General features: G+C 44.3%; 1 protein-coding gene across 5 annotated transcripts in view; it reads right to left on the reverse strand.

Moving 5' to 3' along the window:
- RIMKLB (ribosomal modification protein rimK like family member B) overlaps positions 1-20237 on the reverse strand; it is a 266672-nt gene that overhangs the window by 32330 nt on the left and 214105 nt on the right. For all 5 annotated transcript variants that reach the window (XR_006413663.1, XR_006413664.1, XM_044419319.1 and 2 more), the window contains 2 exons: positions 16627-16857; positions 12292-12378 (listed from right to left, as the gene is read on the reverse strand). Coding sequence is in view for 3 of the 5 variants with exons in the window: in XM_044419319.1 (XP_044275254.1) it covers positions 12292-12378; positions 16627-16857 (318 nt within the window). In the remaining 2 variants the exon portion in view is untranslated. The remainder of the gene's footprint in view (positions 1-12291; positions 12379-16626; positions 16858-20237) is intronic.

Raw genomic sequence — 20237 nt, forward strand, 5'->3', positions numbered from 1 at the left:
GAACATTTGAGGAGAAAGGGAACGTGGATAAAAATAATAAATGAACTAGTATTTTGCTAGCAACTGGAACGTTTCTGTTTAGTTGCAAGGTCATGTCTGACCCATCACAACCCCATGGACAACATTCCTCCAGGCTCTCCTGTCCTCCACCATCCTCTGGAGTCCGCTTGAGCCCACACCCACCACCCCAGTGACCCCATCTAGTGGCCGAAAGCAAAAAAAGCAATTAGGTAGCTTCTTTTATTAAATTATTAAGATGAAGGAGACAACAAATGTGGTATCATTATGTGACAATGGGAAAGAAACCAGAAATAAAATTATTGTCCAGAAGAACAAAAACTACCCATCAGTTTTCCCTGAATGTAATAAAATGTAACCTAAGACTAGGGATGTATGAGGAATCTGTCAGAGGGTGAGAATCCATCAGATTCCCTGGGCTAAGCTTCCAGAATCTGGGCTGCTTTGCAGCAGCTTTTGCAGGGCAGTCATCAGGAAATGAGCCAAACGTGCTGCACAAGCAACACCCCTTTTGCATGCTGGCAGCAGCTGTTGTTGAGTGGCTGCAACTGATGTCAAAGAAGGCCAGTTGTGAGGAGCTTGCCAGGACAGCAGCCCCTACAACCGCTAGCAGCACATGCACCAGGAAAGGCAGGGTGCTTACCTGTAACTGTCATTCTTCGAGTGGTCATCTGTCCATTCATACATATACGGGTGCTACGCCTGCGCAGTGCCTGTTGGGAAGATTTTACAGCTTTAACAGTTTTGGCGGGAACTCTGCATCCCCCTCCCTCTTGGTATCAATGGGCGGAGTACCCGCCCTTTCGCCAGCCAGCTGAAGACCACCCATTCGGCTCCAGCTGGGACCAGCAAGGTCGAAAGCCATGGTACCATGAGAACGAAACTGGTATGTACCAAGTCACTGACACCGACGTGGGGCTGGTGGGCGGGTTGTGTGAATGCACAGGTGACCACTCAAATAAAGACAGGTTTCCTTACCTGTAACTGTCATTCTTCTAGTGGTCATCTGGGCATTCACACATATGGGCTCTTCGCACATGCATGGAATGTTTTTCAGGAAGATTCTAAAACTGATTAATTAGTATTTGGTGGGAGTCTGGCCCCCTACGCAGCTGGTGTGAAGGCAGGGCTCTGTTTGAGAGCTCAGTTCAAAGCTGAGATCGCCATCATTATTGTGTCAGTGATGCAGAATAACCCACATGTCCAAGACAGACACCAGCGGGGATGGCAGGTGGTTATGTGTGAATGCACAGATGACCACTCGAACGACAGTTATAGGTAAGGGAACCTGTCTTTATTCTTCATGGCCTCTGTGCATCATACATATGGGCAACTGGTGAGCTTACCTCAAGGAGGAGGGTGGTGTCACTCAGTGCAGCAAGGCACAGAGGATGGATCTGCCGAAGGCGCAGTCCTCTCTTGACTTGACATCGAGGTGGTAGTGTTTAACGAAGGTCAACAGATTCAACCATGTGGCCACCTTAGAAAGGTCAGTGAAGGACACTCCAGCACAGAGTGCGGTGGAGGTGAATGTAGCTCTAGTTGGGTGAGCTTTGACAGGTCCAGAAAGTTGAAGGCCAGAAAGGTCATAGGCCAGACAAAGGGTATGGATGATCCACCTAGAGAGCCTTTGAGGAGGTATCGGGTGTCCTCTGCGTGGCTCACCATAAAGGATGAACAGCCTTTGAGTCTGTCTGAGAGGTTGGGTTCTTGATTTATAAAAGGCAAGAGCCCTTCTGACATTGAGGGAATGTAAAGCAGTCTATATAGGAGTAGATAGATTTTGAAAGAACAAGGGCAGGATTATTGGCTCGTTCACATGAAAATGATACTACCTTAGGCAGTAATGTAGGATCAGGCTGGAGGATGACTTTGTGTTTATGAAAGATAATATATGGAGTGTCAATCGGGAGGGCTGCCAGCTCAGCTGCCTGACAGGCTGAAGTGATGGCCAGAAGAAAGGCTATTTTCCACTACAGGAGGCTGAGATCGCATGAATTCATAGGCTCAAAGGGAGACTTGGTAAATGCGTGAAGGACAACAGATGGGCTCCATGATGGACGTGGATGTATGAGAGTTAAATTCAGAATCCCCTTGAGAAACTCACATATCAGGAGATGAGAGAATGCTGTTCATCCCTGGACTGGGTCGTGGAAAGCTGGTATGTCAACCATGTAGACCTTAATCGACAAATAGGAGAGACCTCTTTTGTATAATGAGTTCAAAATGAAAGGATTTGAACTGGAGAGGCTGCGGCTGGAGCAAAATTATGCTGGTCCACAAAGGCCTCAAAGGTTGCCCGTTTTGCATTGTAGGATTTGCAAGTGGATGGTTTAAGCAATGCATCCAGCACAAACTTGAGGTCAGGAGGAACTAAGTCCGACAAATCCTCCATGCCATGAGATGAGGCATCAGTAGGTTGGGATGGAGAGTTCTGCCATCATCTTGGGGGAGCGGGCCGTCCCTGTGGGGTAGATGACAGAATGTCTGAACAGGTTGAGCAGGAGAGGGAACCAGTGTTGCCTAGCCCAACAAGGAGCAATGATCTCACGAGATCTTCGCTAAGACCTTTGGAATCAGAAGGAAGGGGGGAAATAGGCAAAATAGTTTCCCATTCCAGGATAGGAGAAAGGCGTATCCCAGAGAGTGTCTGCCGAGACAGGCTCTCAACCAAAACTGGGGGCAGACTTTGTTGTGTTTGGTGGTGAGCAAGTCTATCTGGGGCATGCCCCAACAGTTCCATAGGATTAGAAGGACTGCAGGATGGAGTTCCCACTCGTGGCATGTGGTAAAAATCCTACTCAAGAAGTCTGTTAGAACATTGGCCTTGCTAGCTACATATAGGGCAGTCGGTGTAGCTTGCTTGGTTATGCACCAGTGCCATTTGGTCATGGAAAGGTGTGCTAGGCTGTTTATCTGGTTCCACCTTGTTTATGTATGCCACAACAGTAGTATTGTTCATAGGAACTCTGACATGGTGATCTTGGATACAATTTTGGAAGGCAACCAAAGCCGCCATGATTGCTAGGAGCTCGAGGAAATTGATATGGTGACAGCTTCCTTTGGGACTTCACTTGGACTGGATGGAGGCTTGTCCACAATGAGCTCCCCAACCGAGGAGGGAAGCATCTGTTATGACAGTCATTGAGGGGGAAAAAAGGGACTCTAATAGCTGTATTGGTCATTTTTGGCCACCAGTGTAGCGAATTTCGGACCCGTGGAGGAAGATGGAGCATGGTATGGAGTGACTGTATCATCAGATCGAAGGACACCAGGAACCAGAGCTGGAGAGGTCTCATGGAGAGATGCACCAGCGGAACAACTGGGATTGCTGCAGACATGAGTCCTAACACATGTTGGATAGATTTTGCAGTTGGTGCAGAGATATCAATTAGGGATCAGACCTTTCTGGACATGGTACGGAGTCTGTCCCGAGAGAAGAAGGCTTTTGCCGGTACAGACTCGAATCTGGCCCCGATGAAGTCTATCAACTGTGAAGGAGAAAGGTGAGATTTAGTTGTATTAATGTAAAATCCCAAACTGGAAAGGAGGAAACAGGTTAGCTGAGTTGCCTTGATGGAAGCTTCACATTAGTGAGCTACAATAAGCCAGTCATCGAGGGAAGGATATACATGGACACCTTGGAGGCGGAGAAATGCGTAGACCACCAACATGCAGTTGGTAAATACTCTGGGTGCTGTTGCTAGCCCAAAGGCAAGAACAGTAAACTGGAAGTGTTTATTTGCAACCGGAGGAAGCGTCTATAGGATTCCTTAATCGTAATATGAAAATAGGCATCCTTTAAGTCAACAGAAGTGAACCATGCACCTTTGGAGAATAGAGGAAGGATGGCTTGGAAGAGATACCATCCTGAAACGTTTGGGGGCGAATATACTTTTTCAGAGAATGGAGGTCCATGATAGGACAAAGGCCTCCGCCCTTCTTCAGAACCATAAAGTACCTGGAATAGAATCCAGAATGTTTTGATTGTGCAAGTTCAATAGCTCCTTTATGAAACAGGGAGGAAATTTCCTGTAGTAAAGGTGGAGATGGAGCTGTTTGTTTTAGTACCATAGGCCGAGGGAGTGTAGTGAACTCAATACGATATCGATGGGCAATGATGGAAAGCACCCATGAGTCTGAGGTTATGGCAACCCAAGTGTGGAGAAAGGGCTGGAGTCGGAGGTTAAACACAGGAAAGCCAATACGAGACGTATGAATGAGTCACAGATGCCTCCTGGAATCATCTGGGTGCCTCCAGGAAGATCGAACCCATGAAAGAGGATCTTGGCATCTAGGCTGAGTGGCCATATGCGATCTAGTAGTAGTGGTGGTGGCAGGGTTCCTAGGCTGGTAGGAAGATCTGTGCCACTTATGTGAGGTATATTGCCTTTGGGGCATTGGTTGATTGAGCCCCATGTGGTTAGCAGTGCTCCTGGCCTTTTGAACCAAGTCCATTTGGTCGTTGGTGGTTTCGTGGAACAAGCCAGCGCCATCAAATGGCATGTCTTCTATTCATGCTTTGGCCTCCCCTGACAAGCCAGAGGATCAAAGTCATGTGAAGTGGCAGGGATCTTTTGCTCCAGCCATATTGCGAGCACCACCTTCAGCTTGGTGTCACGCTATGAGAATTTCTTGTCTGGCTAGGTGTGTAGCCTCATTCTTGATTTCATTCACCAGGTCTTGGGCATCTTTAGGTAGCGAAGAGCATAGGGACGTCATTCTGTCCCAAAGCATGAGGTGGTATCTGGCCATGGTGGCTTGATGGTTGGCCAATTTTATAGTAAGGGCTGACGAGGAGTAGAAGTGGCTGCCAATGGCATCAAGACACCTGTCTTCCTTGTCAGACAGAGTGGCATGTTCCCTTCTGGAGTGAGACTGGGTGGACTCTACACTAACAGAGTTTGGCCGAGGGTGTTGAAACAGAAATTCAGCATCTTTTTCTTGAACACAATACATATTTTTGAGGCAGTGCGGTGGTGGGGCCATGGATGCTGAGGATTTCCACTCATGATGGACTGCATCAAGCAGAGATGGGAGGAGCAGAATGGTAACAGGTCCGGCAGACTCCGCATAAACAGCTTCAAACACTGGGTCTTTAGCTCTTGAGGGTTCTTGTCTAGGATTAAGTCCTAGACTATGGGTCATTCGGGGAATCTGGGATGCAAAGAATCCAGTATCCTCAGGTGGTCGGGACAGGTCTGAGAAGGTTGTCATAAGACCTGGGGGAACATCGGATTGACAGTCCGGAGAAAATGCCATCAAGATTGAGGTATATTGTCCTTGTTCAGAGAGACCCTTGGTTCTGTTGGTTTGATGGCTTATAGCAAGGAGGATGGAGGTTTCCTGTCTTTGAACTGCAAAAACCTGGCAGGGTCTTGAGCTGGTTGCTGGAATGCACTGCAAGAGCTGGGGCTAGGCAAAGGATCATGCTCTGAGCCCAATGGGCTCCTTGTCTTGAACCGATGAATCTCCACCGTTCTACAAAGAACTCGGTATCGAAATCCCCTTGGCATCTTGGGGGAGATTGGTGTTTTTTATGAGGAGTTTGGGCCGGAGGAGATTGTTTGGCTCTTTGTCTCTTGGGTTGAAGAAATATGCTCGATACCAAGGGTGAAGGTGAGGCAAGGCTCTGTACCAGAGGTTGGGCAGATTGAGGAGGCTGAACTGGCAACTCCCGAGTCTCACCTTTGGACATCGAAGTGCTCTGTGGAGGTTGGAACAGCTGTAGGGATCGTCCTGGATTCTCCTGACCATGGGGTGGTGCCGCATCTCCAGTACACGGGAGATTGCTAGGTACCGACAACTCGGAAGTGCGTATGGGAGCTTTTTGCACTTCCTTTTTCTTTAATAACGGTAAGCAACTTTGGAGGCTTTGCTTTCTTTTCAGTCTTCTTTTGGTTTGTCGGGCATTTTCACTGATGGGGGAGGTGGCAAGTTGTCTGAGTTTTGAGGCAAAGCTGCAGAAGCGGAAGGTTGAGCGTCTTCGGCATGTAAAGCGTGGCTCCAAAGTTCCACTTTTAAACAGTCAGCCCGGTGTTTCCTTGCCTGCTTCATAAAAGCTTGGCAGTGATAACAAGACTCAATGACATGAGACTCTCCCAGGCAAAACAAACAAAGGGAGTGGCCATCGGTTGGTGGGTGCTTGCTACCACATGCAGTGCACTTGTAGAAAGCAGCTTTTAGTGTCATTGCCTGCCGGCAAGGCGTGATGGAAACCTTCAGCTGCAACCGCCGTAGAATACAAATAACTTTTTTTATTTTTGTGCTTCAAGCAATAGAGAGAGAAAAAAAGCCTGACCAGTGGAAGCTTTTACATATAGCTCGTGAGGTAAGTTGGAGAAGAACTTCCCGATGCACTAACGATGGCGGTTGAAGAACTGAGCTCTTGGCTGGAGCCCTGCCCTCACACTAGCTGCATAGGGAGCCGGGCTCCTGCTGAATACTAATTAATCAGCTTTAGAATCTTCCCATAAAATGTTCCACGCATGTGCAAGGAGTCCATATGTGTGATGCAGAGACCACAAAGAATAACAACAGTTACAGGTAAGCAATCTGCCTTTCTCCATTGTGGTCTCTGTGAATCACACACATACAGGTGACTAACAAGCTTACCCCACCCAGAGGCAGGACGGTGTCATCACTGGAGAACTGCTGACAAGACAGCGTGACCGAAGGAGCAATCCTGTCAGGCCCTGACGTCTAAGTGGTAGTGTCTCACAAAGTGCATGGAGTTGATCATGTGGCAGCTTTGCAGATGTCATGAACTGGAATGCCTGCATGGATAGCAGAAGAGGAGGCAAGAGCCCTCATAGAGTGTCCTTTTTGAGCAACTGGCAAATCCAATTTGACAAGATGGTAAGAAAGTTCAATCATTTCTACAATCCATTTTGACAGTCTTTGTGTCCCTATCGGTGCTCCTTTACCATGTTCCGAGTATTTGACAAAGAGGCGTTTGGTCTTCCTGAATGACTCTGTGCATGATTGATAAAAAGCCAGGGACCTGTGTATGTTGAGACTGTGTAGGGAGCACTTGATCGGTGTCGATGGTGCAGGAAAGTATGCCAGTAGAACGATGTCCTGATTAAGATGAAAGGATGTTGCTACCTTAGGAAAAAAGGTAGGGTCCGAGCGGGGGACTACTTTCTCTGTGAAAATTGAGGTATGGAGGGTCAACATATAGAGCACATAGTTCACTGGCCCTCCTTGCTGATGTGATGGTGACCAGGAAAGCAATTTTCCAAGAAAGTAGCTGAAGGTTGACAGTAGCCATGGGTTCAAATAGAGGTTTAGTTAGAGCCTGTAGGATGATGGAGAGGCTCCACATCAGGATGACCAATTGGGTTGGAGGTTGAAGGTTTGTAATCCTCGTAAGAAGTGACATATGAGCTGGTGGGAGAATATGGACAAACATCCTATACAGTCTTGGTGATGCGAGTTGGCTGCAATATATACCTTAATGGAGGAAGGCTTGAGATCCCCATGGTGTAATGAGAGTAGGATTTGTAAAATGTTCTCATTGGTGGCAGATTGAGGCAGAAATTGGTTAGCAGTGGCAAAAGAGGTAAAATGTTTCCATTTGGCATTGTAGGAACAATTGTGTATTTGGCCGCAATGTAGACTGTAGAATAAACAATGTCTGGGTAAAGATTCATTGAATTTGTAGATATTGTCGATACCGAAGTGGATGTCAGTTCCAAGTGCAGCATCGGTATTGGATAAAGTATTGATATTAAAGAGACAGCTGGTATTGAGGTAGGTGATTCCGGAGTCATTCTTGTTGGTCCCGAGGACGATGTCGGTACCAAAGAGATTGACTGTATAGAGCATGGGTCCTCAAGCTACGGCCCACAGGCTGGATCCAGCCTGCCATAGCTCGCCACATGTGCATGCGCATGGCAAGGTGCCGGGTTGCTCACAAGGAGATCGCTTTGGACTCACTTGGAGGAAAGGATATCCTTGTGAGCAAGCTGGCGCCTTGCTGGAAGATCCTTTTCTCCGAGTGAGGGGACAATCATTTTGGACTCGCTCAGAGAAAAGATCTCCTTGCGAGCAAGCTGGTGCCTTGTTGGGAGATCCTGTTCGAGTGAGTCCAAAACCATCTTGTGAGCAAGCTGACCTTGAGGCACTGGCTTGCTCGCAGGGAGATCGTTTTGGACTCATTGAGAAATAATGATCTCTGCGCAGGCATGCCCCTGCCTTTCTGTGCATGCATCCCCCCTGGCCCGCACCCATCGCTGGGACCTTTCAACTGACCCCCTATTCAAAAAGTTTGAGGACCCCTGGTAAAGAGGTTATTGGATGAGCCAAGCCGTGAGTTTTAGAGAGCGTAGATCTGGGTGATGTATAGCACCTTGCTCTTGGGTTAGGAGGTGTGGGATCTGAGGTAGATGAATGTAAACATTCTTGGATAACTGAAGTAGAGTGGGAAACCAGGATTGTCAGGGCCACCACAGGGTGATTAGAATGCCATGAGCATTGTCATGATAAATCTTTGCCAATGTCTTTGTTATTAGTGGGCTTGGGGGGAACGCATAGAAAGGCTCATTCTCCCATGAAATCTTGACTGCGTCCCCGATGGAATTTGGGCTGATGCCCACTCTGGAGCAGTAGATTTCGCAGACTGAAGTCCTGTGGGTGGCGAAGAGGTCTATAGACAGTGTTTCCCACAGTTCAAATAGATGTTGGCAGACCTGACGGTCCAGCTCCCACTTGTGGGTTGTGGACATGTGTCTGCTGAGGGAATTAGCTTCTTAATTCTCTTCAAGATGAGCAGCTTGAAGAGTGATCTTGTGAGTGATACACCAGTTCCAGATGCGAAAAGCAAGGTGTGCCAATAAAACCAATCTTGTTCCTCCCTTTCTGTTGCGATAAAACAAGGTCACAAACTTGTCCAATACCATTTGGAAAGTGTGACCTCATAGAATTGTTTGAAAGGAATGTAGTGCCTTGAATACTGCCAGCAATTCCAGATAGTTGATATGTCTTGTCTTGTGGCCATGTCAGGTGCCTTGGGTTCAGAGAAATGCACGGTGAGCACCCCATCCAGTCAGGAAAGCGTCGGTATACAGCATCATGGTCAGTTCTGGTGGTCGGAGTAGTACCCTGCCAGTCAGATTGGTGTCAACAGTCCACAAGGATAGAATCCAAAGGAGTGCCAAGGCTGTAGTGGTTGGCACGGTTGATCACATTCTGCATGGTAATTACAGTTGAACCACAACTGGAGCGGCTGCATCTGCAGTCTTGAATTCGGTACCACTAATACCATAGACGCCATGTGACTGAGCATCTGTTGGATGGAACGTGCTGGGACAGTTCATTTTGTGGTGAAGCAGCTTATAGAACATGTCAGTGTCTTGAGTCAATCTGGTGGAAGGAAGGCTCGGGTGCAAAGTGAGTCCAGGAGTGCTATGATGTAACTGATAACGTGGGAAGGAACAAGGCACGACTTCTCATTACTGATGCACAGTCCCAGTTGATTAAGCAGGGAACAGGTGGTTTCAATGGAGGCTAACAAGTCCACTCTAGAAGAGGATACAAGAAGCCAATCACCAAGGTAAGGGTAGACCTGGACTTCCTGAAGTCTGAGGTGGGCACAACCTGGGGCCATGCATTTAGTGAGTATTTTTGGTGCAGTAGTGAGGCCAAAGAGAAGGACGTTGTATTTATAGACCTCGGTACTGACAGTGAACCGCAGGAAGCACCTGTGGACAGGGTGAATGCTGATATAAAAGTAAGGGTCTTTCAAGTCCAAGGATGTGAACCAATCCTCTTTCCTGAGCAACAGAAGTATATTCTGGAGCGTGGTCATTCTGTATTTCTTGGTATTGATGTCTTTATTAACTCCACATAAATCCAGAATGGGGCCAATGCCCCCTTTCTCTTCAGTACCGTTAAGTACCTGGAGTAGAAAAGTCCTTCTGAATGACTTTTTGAATTGTGCCCTTATGAAGCAGCTTGGTGACATCTTCCAGGAGGGCTGGAGAGGATGATATATAGCAGATCAGACCCAAAGGAGGTACAGTTTCAAATGCAATTTTATATCCATGCTCTATGACGGAGAGAACCTACTGATCAGATACGATGGACTCCCAGGTGTGGATGGCATGTTCTTAGGTGTCGATGGAGGAGTACAATGCCGTGATGTGTTGTTGTTGGTGGGTAGGGATAGTTGTACGTAGGGCAGTAATCCCATGGATAGGCACAATCCAGCTGGACAGGATCAAAGTCTCCATAAGGTAACAACATCCAACATCTGGAGGGCTGACAGCTCGAAGCTTGCAGTGGACACTGCAAGAATGAGGGTGGATGCTGTGAGGTCCTTGGAGATGCCTCTGGCGATGACTGGCCACCTGGAGTGGGGGTTGGTGATCTCGCAGTCGTCCGATCAGGACCCAATGGAGGAGGCAATTCATAAATCTCCCCATCCAATATGGAGGCTCGTGCCACCGGCTCCAGGTGCTCTGGGCTGGAGTGAGGAAAGAGCAGGATGTGCAGAGGTGATGATGGTGGTGTCATGGGCATAACAGACTGGCGTCCAGACAGTTCAGTTGGTACTGAGATGATGGCAGAGTAGAAGGATCCGGATGAGGCACCCGAGGGTGCTGCTTATGGTGGCACTTGGTCTTGTCTTTTTTAGGGCGCTTCAGTTTAATGGCACCTTTGGATCCAGTTTGCTTCCTCTTCTCCTTATGCTTCTTAGGAGAGGAAGACCGAGTGGATCGCTTGCCATCAGTACTGACACTGTCCCCCTGACGTGGATGAGAGGGGGCGCTCTTAGCAGAACCAGGAGTAGCAGAGGAGGCTGCTGCCATGATCTCCTTCACTGCAACCAGACCCTGGTCCCAAAGCATTTTCTTCACTCTATTTTCCTGATTCTTTCTAGCCTGCCTCATGAAGGACTGGCAATGGCTACACTTATCCTTTCTATGGCCCTCTCCCAGGCAGAGGAGGCAGAGAGTGCGTGGATCAGTTGGAGAAATTTTTGCTCTGCACTGGGTACACTTATGGAAGGCTGTCCACTGCACCATTGAGGGGAACAAAGAGAAAAAGGAGGTATAATCAATGAGGTAACGAGACGATAAGAGGATATATATATATATATATATATATATATATATAGGGAAATAGAAGTTAGGAGGGGGGAAGGGCATAAGTAGTGTGGAGTTTGGGAAGGTAGTGCAAGTTAGGGAAGTAAAAGGGTAGATACTGGAAAGTAAATAAAAGAAATAGAAAAGGCAATTGAAGTGCTATTGAGAAAAAAATGGCAATAAGAAAAAGAGCCTGAGGTACAGCAAATGGCGATCGCAAGCAGACTGGTGAAAGGGTGGGTACTCTGCCCATTTATACCAAGGGGGAGGGGGGCAAAGAGTTCCCGCCAAAACCGTTAAAGCTGTAAAATCTTCCTGACAACAGGCACTGTGCAGGCGCAGCACCCGTATGTATGTGATGCACAGAGACCGCGATGAAGAACAGCTACTATTCAAGTGGTTGCAACTGATGCCAAAGAAAATTGGCCGATTGGTTTGTCAGGAAAGCAGCCCTGAGACCACTGTGCAAACAGCACTGCTCTTATGCATCAGTTGTGGTCACTTTTTGGGCTGCTGCAGTTGCTGGGGAAGAAAGTTGCCATTTGAACAACTAGTGGTCTGCAAGTCTTTACTGACTTCCTCTTGGCTCAGTTCATTTTGGAAGATCAGGTTGAGCATGAGAGGAAGCCCATGAATGCTTGGAGTGGATTCTAATAGGATATGTCCCAATCCTTCTTAAGGCTGATTCACTTGAAATATTTAGGGTAGGATGTTTCATTCCTGCATATGGGAAACTAAAATGGTAATTTATAATTGTTGTTCAACCAAGAATATATATATGAATTTGAGATATATAATTTAAATTGGAATGCTAAGCCAAAACGATAAATGACTCGCACTTTGTGGCAAGTGAAACAATAAGGATTTTAATCTATTATTACAATGCTTTAGCATGCAAAACACCAATACATTTATGGTTATTTTTGGAACTACAGAAAAACAAACAAACCTAGTCATATGCTAATCCATGTTTTGTTAAACGTACACTAATTTAACTAGGAAGTGCAGATAATTGAGCAAGTGTTGATAGTACTACATAACTGCAATAACTTGTTTCTTCTTGGCAAGTTCTTAGTATTGAGAAGTTCTTAGTATTTCAGACAATTTGGTTCCAAGGTGCAGTCAGGACACTTCGGATAAAACATAATTCCAATTGTGCACTGTATAGCAATTATGTACCCACCTCTATGACCACGTGTGTTCTTCACAACCATAGGAAACTCCAAAGCTTCTGCTTCATCAATCATTTTGGAAAAATTCTCATGACCACCTAGTAAGAAAATATAATTACATTTTGATATCCCAGGGCAAAGGCATTCACATTACTCTCACGTTACTTCACAGCAATAGCAAGCTTTAAAGGCCAACACAGTGATTAAGAAAAGTCAGTCCCTTATACATATGGCAATTCTGGAATCCAGTCTGTTTATTCTCACATGAAAAACTATTGTGATTATCTATTCTGGCTGTATCCTGGAAAGAATGAATTTTCTATGAATGTTCATATTGGTTAAACTGCATCTTTCTGATATGAATTAATTTACCATTTCCTGGAGTCTTATTATGCCTTTTCTAGTTTTTAGCCTAGTACTTCATCTAAAACAATCCTAAAAGTACTGGTGCTGGGTGTATTGACTGATCCAGCATTTCTCTGGAAGTGGCATTAGTGGCATGTAGAAACTTACCAGCTGAAGATGTACACTAGCTACAGCCCATTTTGGAGATAAATAGCAAGGCCATAGTGATGCATGTCTGGACTAGTACAATCAGGCTGACTCTAAAGATTTCCCAGAAACATCCATCAATATACAATACTATTATATTAAAGATACATTTGTAGATACCAGGGTGGTATACTTGCATGATTAAAAGAATATACAGTAAAATATAAAAAGTAAAACATTATCATCAACTTAAGAAGAGAGAAGGCAACTGATACAATAATAGCCAGCCAACAGATTAAAATGGTTATGTCAACAACAAGGCTTTGAGTTAGTGCTGAAACAATTGCAATGTTGGTGCCATGAGGAAAGTTATGGCACCCTATATAACTGAAAAGCTCGTCTCCCTTCTTGACACAAAATGTACACAATGTATTTAAAGAAAAACCTCCACTGATTATTTTAAGCCACAGGGAGCTTAATATAGGAAGATGTGGTCCTGCCTTTATTTGGGCCCCCAAACACTGAACATTTTAAATTAAATGGCAGCATCTTGATTTGAACTCAGTATTGAACAGGCAACCAGTATCCTTCAAAATCTATGCCATATGCTCCTTCTGGTTGTACCTGTTACACTACTGGCTGCGGCATTTTGCACTTTTTGAAGCTTCTGTGCAAGAACAATCTACCATACTATGGTTTACACTAATTCAGCCAGGAGATTATTACAGCATGAGCCAATGTGGAACAGATGAAGCTGGTAAAAGGCACTCTGAGTGGTTTTATGGAGAATAGGGGACATAACAGGACCTCACCATTCAAATGCCATGGGGTTCAGCAGCATCTCCCTTTCAGAAAGCCACTTTCTTAAACAAACCTGGAAGGCAAGAGTGGCATCACCAAGCCTTCAACACCTAACCCTGAGCTGATCCAGTAAGACACCACTGAGAGGAGCACCAACAGGGTAGCACTTCTTGTTCTTTCCTGACAAAGACGACCTTCCATGGTACCTGAGCGGACAGGTCACCTGGTGAGGGAGATACCTTACAGATCACAGCAGCAGCACCCCTCCCTCATGTCCTGCCCCTCTAGTCTATGTTGGTGTTGCATTATATACCCAGCTAGACAGTTGTGACAGACTTCTCTCAGCTCATCCATGGAAATTTCAGTGACACAGCCAATCAGCTGTTTCATCTACAATCAAATGGATGAAAGCTGTCTCACTATGGAATTACCTGACATTTACAACCTCTCCAGGCTAGAGGGGAGGTAAACATAACAATTCATAGAGAATGCTCACCTTATTTACAAGCATAATCAGGCTCCCAAAAGCTTCATAGAGGGCAATTCTTGCAAACAAGGCACACTTCCTTTCATGGCTTGTTTCCTTGCAAACTTAATGTAATTTTACCATTGCAGAGGTGGCAGCAATAATTTTAGTAGCATAGATACAATACTGCCTGCCATATCCAAACAGTTCATTCCAAATATTTGGGAGCTATCAATGTAATAAGCATTGCCTTTGGTAAAAAGATATTCATTAGACCCACATAAATCAGTGTAGTGATTCTGTCTCACTCTTGGTGGGTTGCAGGAGGCAATTCAATGCTTCCTACAACTTCCCCAAGTTGTCCACCTGTTCTATAGCTTTGCTGGATTTTTATGCTTTTGCTCCAACTTCTCTGATGTCATTTCCCCCCTTTTATAGCTTTAGTCTATTGTTTTTTTAATTGTATGGCACCCTGAGAGTTTCAATACTGAAAGGTAGCTTTTACATTAAATAGGTCAGTGCACAGGAACTCAAATCTCTCAATTATGTGAAAAGTAGTATCATTTTTAATAAAGGTTCTCCTTTTCAACTCCTTACCTCAACACAAATGGCATTTTGTCATACTTTCATACAAATGGGCCAACACTGTTTTGGTTTCAGCACCTTAGAAGGCTTTATTTATTTAAACAAGTCTTCCCTGACCTACCAGTCATGGTTTTAGTGGCATCATTTGATTTTAAATAATGTAATGTTATATTTTGATTCCCCCCACACTTCATTGTTCACTACTTGCTAGATGAGACAGTGGTATATAGTGATTGTTGCATTGCATTTATTTCCAACTATTGTCCACTTGCAAGGAATCCAAGGAAGCTTACAGGGTTCTCTTTCTCTCCATTTTATCTTCACAACAATGACCCTGTGAAGAAGTTGGGCAGAAAGCCTGTAACTGGCTTAAAGTTACCCAATTAGCTCCACGGCTGACAGGGCACTAGAATCCAGATCTCCTAAGTACCTCATCCTGTACTTCGAACCACCACACCACACTAGTTCTCAAATATCTACTTAGAAAGTCCTTGGGCTAATAATGCAGAATATAACTTTAATAATATATAAATATTACGCAAGCATATATAAAACTTAGAAATAATTTTTTCTTCTAAGTTAAGGGTTTTTTTTTAATAAAAAACTTTTATAAAACCATTAAACATTTCCTAACTGTATAGCCTGCTCATGGGTGAAAAAACATTCTAGTCTCCTGGTCTCCAGCATCACAAAGAGGTGTAAGAATAAATGCTCAGTTTGTTCAGAATGGAACGGACAGTGGTACCTTGGCTCACAAACAAAAATTTCATGAAAATTTTGACTTGGGTCACAGACTCCGCTTTGGGTGGTGACCAAGATTGCAGCCATCTCCCCACCCCCACTGTGCTGTGCTGCGCCCATCTTTCCTGCAGAAGTGCACCCGTGATCACGCACGTCTTCCCTGCACGAATACAACTGCGATCCTGGCCATCTCCCCACTCAGGGGTGGGGTGGGGAGATGGCCACGATCATGCTGGTTGGGGTGAGGGGGGAGATGGCCAAGATTGTGCCCGTCTTTCCTGCAGGAGCGTGCCCATGCCAGGGTTTCTTTGAGAAGCACCACCCCAACATAAATGTAACAGAGTGTTGAATCAAATGAACAATAATGTGGTCTCTCATTTCAGGAGGGTTATGCAGCGCAGGAAAAAACAAGTGACTACAGAAAGATTTTTCACCAAAATTGACCCTGCAGCTAAGAGACAAAGAAGAGAGGAAACCCCTGAAAGAGATCTCCCCAATGTCCTTATGGAGGGGGACTCTCCCTCAAAACAGTAATCTCCCCTACCACCTAGTTTAGTGTTCTCCACTGTATTGTACAGTACTTTGTTGTTTTGTCATTTTGTTTCATTTTTTTCTGATTAAAAAAATAGGTACAGAATGGATTAACCTTATTTACATTGAACATTATGGGGAAATCTGACTTGGGTCACAACCAAAATCATGGAACAGATTAAGTTCATGAGCCAAGGTACTACTGTATACATTGTTCAACATGCTGCTTTCCCTGACAAACCCATGTCTTTCTAGCCCTCTCCCAATTGGTTTCTTAAATTAACCCACCATCCTGGACCATACTTGTATACCTTACACCTTCCTGAACTAGAAAAGCAGCAGCTGGCCTGATGAGGAACAGGGAAAAATGATGAAGCCATTGAGATGGTCTTGTATTTCTGCTATTCTCACAAAAGATGACATAATACATATGTTAATTCTATTACACAAGCAATTGACCCCCCAAAAAAAGTTTCAAAGGCACTCCCAGTTTTAAGAACATATTGCCACTAAGTTTTGGGAACTTAGTGCCACAGAGAAAAGTCATGTAGTTACCCATCTTCAGATAACTAAATTATCATTCCTGCTTCTATGGAAATTGTCATTAATTAAGCTGCTCATTCTCAATTCTTTTCATTCACTTGAACAGCACTTTCTGAGTTTAGTTAATACCTCAGTGGCTTCAGTTGCTTAATCATTCTGTACCATAATGTTATTTTAAGCCACTTACCATATGAAAAGGTATCTGGAAGAGGCACACCATGGCCAGCCAATTCTTGAAAAGTCCAAAACTTATTGACACAATTGAGTATGGCTTGAGGACGATTCATCAGTCGGCAACCCATCTTCTCCAGATGACGAAGAACTGTAATGTCACTGTCACTTTGAACCCATGGTGTTGGCACACGAACCACCACAACCTGTGGGTAAGCAGTGATGAGCTCCCCATTGACTCGAAGACCTGGAGCAGGGGGAAGAAGGGATGATATTCTGATTAAAATGCAACAATTAAGTAAAGAAATTAGGCAGTTTTTAAAGCAATCAAGCCATCTTACCACATGTACATTTAAATTGAAATAACCCAAGCTGTCAATTAATCATTTTGCCAGGATTTCTCAATCATGAAATTCTTAAAGACAAGAGAAAAGAGATTCTTCAACCTTTTCTGGCAGTGTTCTAAGATAAGCTTATTTTCCTACTTCTTTTATAGCAGACAAGGGACGGAATGGAGTCTTACGTTTAAGCGACCAGCAAAGTGTGTGCAATGTTTGTGTTCCTGACAGCGATTAACATGGTATGCACCTGCAAAAAATGCAAGCTGGTCACACTAGTGGAAGAAAAAGTGAAAGTACTTATACAACAGGTGTCTTAGTCATAATGGTGGGACTGCAGGAATAACAAGAACCACCAAAGATGGAGCAGCAGCAGCAGCAGCAGCTGGAAGCAGATATGGACAATGCTGAGGCGATGAAAGCCCATGAAAAGAAAGCTTCCTGGAGAAAGGTAACAGCCAACAGCTGCCACTGTCAAATTAGATCCACAGTCTACCATGTGTCAGGCAGGATTTATTTGCTGACTTGTCAGGTTGTGAGCTTCTGCTTAGAAATTTGTGAGGTTTCTGGTGTCATTAGGTAGCTGGTCAAAGGAAGGAACCACTTTATCCCTTAAGAACTTTACCCAGCATGCAGACTTGGTAACTGACAATCCACAAGGACAAGATACCTTAGGAATATTTTGTGACCAGTGGTGTCAAGTATCCATCCCTCTGTGTTTGTCAGGAAGGAATGTGTTACTTGGATTATGAAGCTTCCATGAAAATTGAATTAGGTATCATGGGCTTGAATAGGAAAAAGGAATTGTATAAAAAAACCCCCTGACTTTTCTGAGAACTCGGTGGTATAGAGGACTGTTTAATTGTGCAGATTAGAGTGAAAAGCATTAGAACTGGGACTGGTGGTGCCATGTCAGCTTGATGAGGGGTGGACTGTAGTTTGATCTCTAGAATTTGGTCATCTTCAAGATCTGTTCCATGTAAGGTCTGATATTGTCTGAAGGGAATACAGGGCAATATCTGTGGAGGGTATTGATAGTGGAAGAGAAGGACAAGCCAAAGCAGTATCCATCTTGCATTGATGATGGATTATTGATCAGCGTTTGGTTGTTAGAAAGTTGGGAATGTTAAGCTGAATGATTGGTTGAGGCTGCACAGGAAGGGTTAACTAGGGAAGTTCTATAGGGTCAACATTAAGCAAAAAGTTGTCCAGAAGCTGTGTAAATGCATGATAGGCACATTTACTGGACTGAGTACTACATAAGGTGTGGTCTTGGGAAGTCTGGAAACCGTGAGTGGCAGAGTTCTTGAGTTTGTCAAGTATGGAGGGCAAATTGTTGGTGCCAACAGTAAATATAGCAGTCAGTACTCTTGTAATTCTAGTGCCTTCTAGGAGGGAAGCAGTAATACCAACGTGGTGGTGGTATGCACGGTATGTGTAATCTCTTGGAAAATCTCATCAGTGTTTTAAGAGAATTCCTGAGGTAGTGGATCATGTTAGAGAGATGCATTAATATTTCAATGCCAGTACTTGTCAAGAGAGGTATGGTGCCAGACAGATGTTTTGAAGAGAACCATCACTAGAGCCAAGGCATTGAAGATCATGATCTAAGTCATATTCCTCCGGGAATTCTAAATTTCTCTAGCAGTAGTCAGTGGACAAGGAAACAGTTCTGGTGTTGGAAGTCTAGCCAATTCACCCAACCTAATATATATTCCATCTTGGTGTCAGAATCAAAACTACAGGTTGACTTTTTTCAGTCCTGAGGCTCCAATAGTTGCAGGGTGTTCTGAATGGGATTTAGTTCATTTGACTTGCATCAAATCAACCATGGGTGCTGAAGGGCCAGTCCTGAGCTGTGCATCTAAGGCAATAAATGGAAGTGTCAGTATTGGACATGTGGGTGTCACTGAAAGGAAATGAGATGCAGGCAGGCTCCATCCCTGGAGAGTACACAGAGAAAGGGAGTGGGACTATGGCCAAAAAGCCAAAAAGCCAAAAAGCCAAGTCTAGCCATTGAATGTTCAAAATACTGTTCTGGACAGACACATGAACCAATATATGTACATCACAGAGACCACACAGCACTCTGCTTGCTTCTAAAATACTCATTATCCAACACATACTAAGAGAGGCAGTCATCACTTCTAAGACAGCACCTACTCTTGGTAACATCCACTTGTTAAGGGGAAGAGTTACCAAACTTTACAGATAAAGTCCAACAAATAAAATTTGTAAAACCTATTAAGCATATTCATTACATTTATGAATACTGCATACAAGAGAAAATATGAAGGAATACAGGCTAGAAGGGCATCTCTTGGGAGTCTCTAACTTCCCAGATCTGAGAACTCAACTGTGTGCTACCTGGTTCAGAAAGTAGGAAAGGATAACTGCTCCTTCCTGCTACCTGAGAAGCCAGAAGTATAAAGGCAGTCATTAATCTGATGTGTACAAAAACAGTGTCGACCAGAGGAATGGATCTGTTATCCAAAATGTGGACAACATGGGCACCACATACTGCTACACATTACTGCCAAATTTATTTATTTATTTATTTTTATGCTTTCAACCAGAGGAAAAATGTGCTTTAAAGAGCCTTCTATGAGTAGTACTATATAGATGTACTACATGTGTCCTCAAAAGGAAATAATTTGCCCCCTTTCAACTTCAAAAGAATACTAAAATCTCTATGTCTGTGTATATATATTAAAAAGAACCCCCCCCAAAAAAACCCCTAACCACATTTAGCACACCCCTCCACTGGGACCATGGCTCTATAATATTTTTCTCTCATTTTTTTCTTCTTTGCCTTTCTGTTTTTCAGGGATACCCCCTTCCATCCAAAATTGCCCTGAAGCGTTACTACCCTTTGTTTCAATAAACAAATCCCATATTTCATTAAAATTATTCTTACTTGTTCCTTTTTTACTCTAACCCCACATGTCAATTAATCATCAAAAGCTATATTCCAAATCTCTTTATACCATTTAATTTCAATTTACCATTTCACCTAGGTATTTCTTGACCATTTGTCTGTCAATCTTGGGCTACCATCTCTCACTTTCAGCTTGAACTTCCTCTTGATTTCCTTGTGGGAGAAAACTGAGGCGAAGTAGGAATCCTCTGCCTTTTCTTTGTCATCTGTTATCACTCTGCCATCCACTTTAAGTATCTAGACACCCTTCTCTTATGTTTTTTGTTGTGGAAGTAACTGAAGAAGGCTTTCTTGATGTGCTTAGCATGCTGTGCTTCACAGTTGTGCTTTGAGAATCTTCTTTTTCAAGAT

This window comes from Varanus komodoensis, unplaced genomic scaffold (assembly GCF_004798865.1).
Source record: "Varanus komodoensis strain SLA01 unplaced genomic scaffold, ASM479886v1 scaffold101, whole genome shotgun sequence".
NCBI classification, from domain to species: domain Eukaryota; kingdom Metazoa; phylum Chordata; class Lepidosauria; order Squamata; family Varanidae; genus Varanus; species Varanus komodoensis.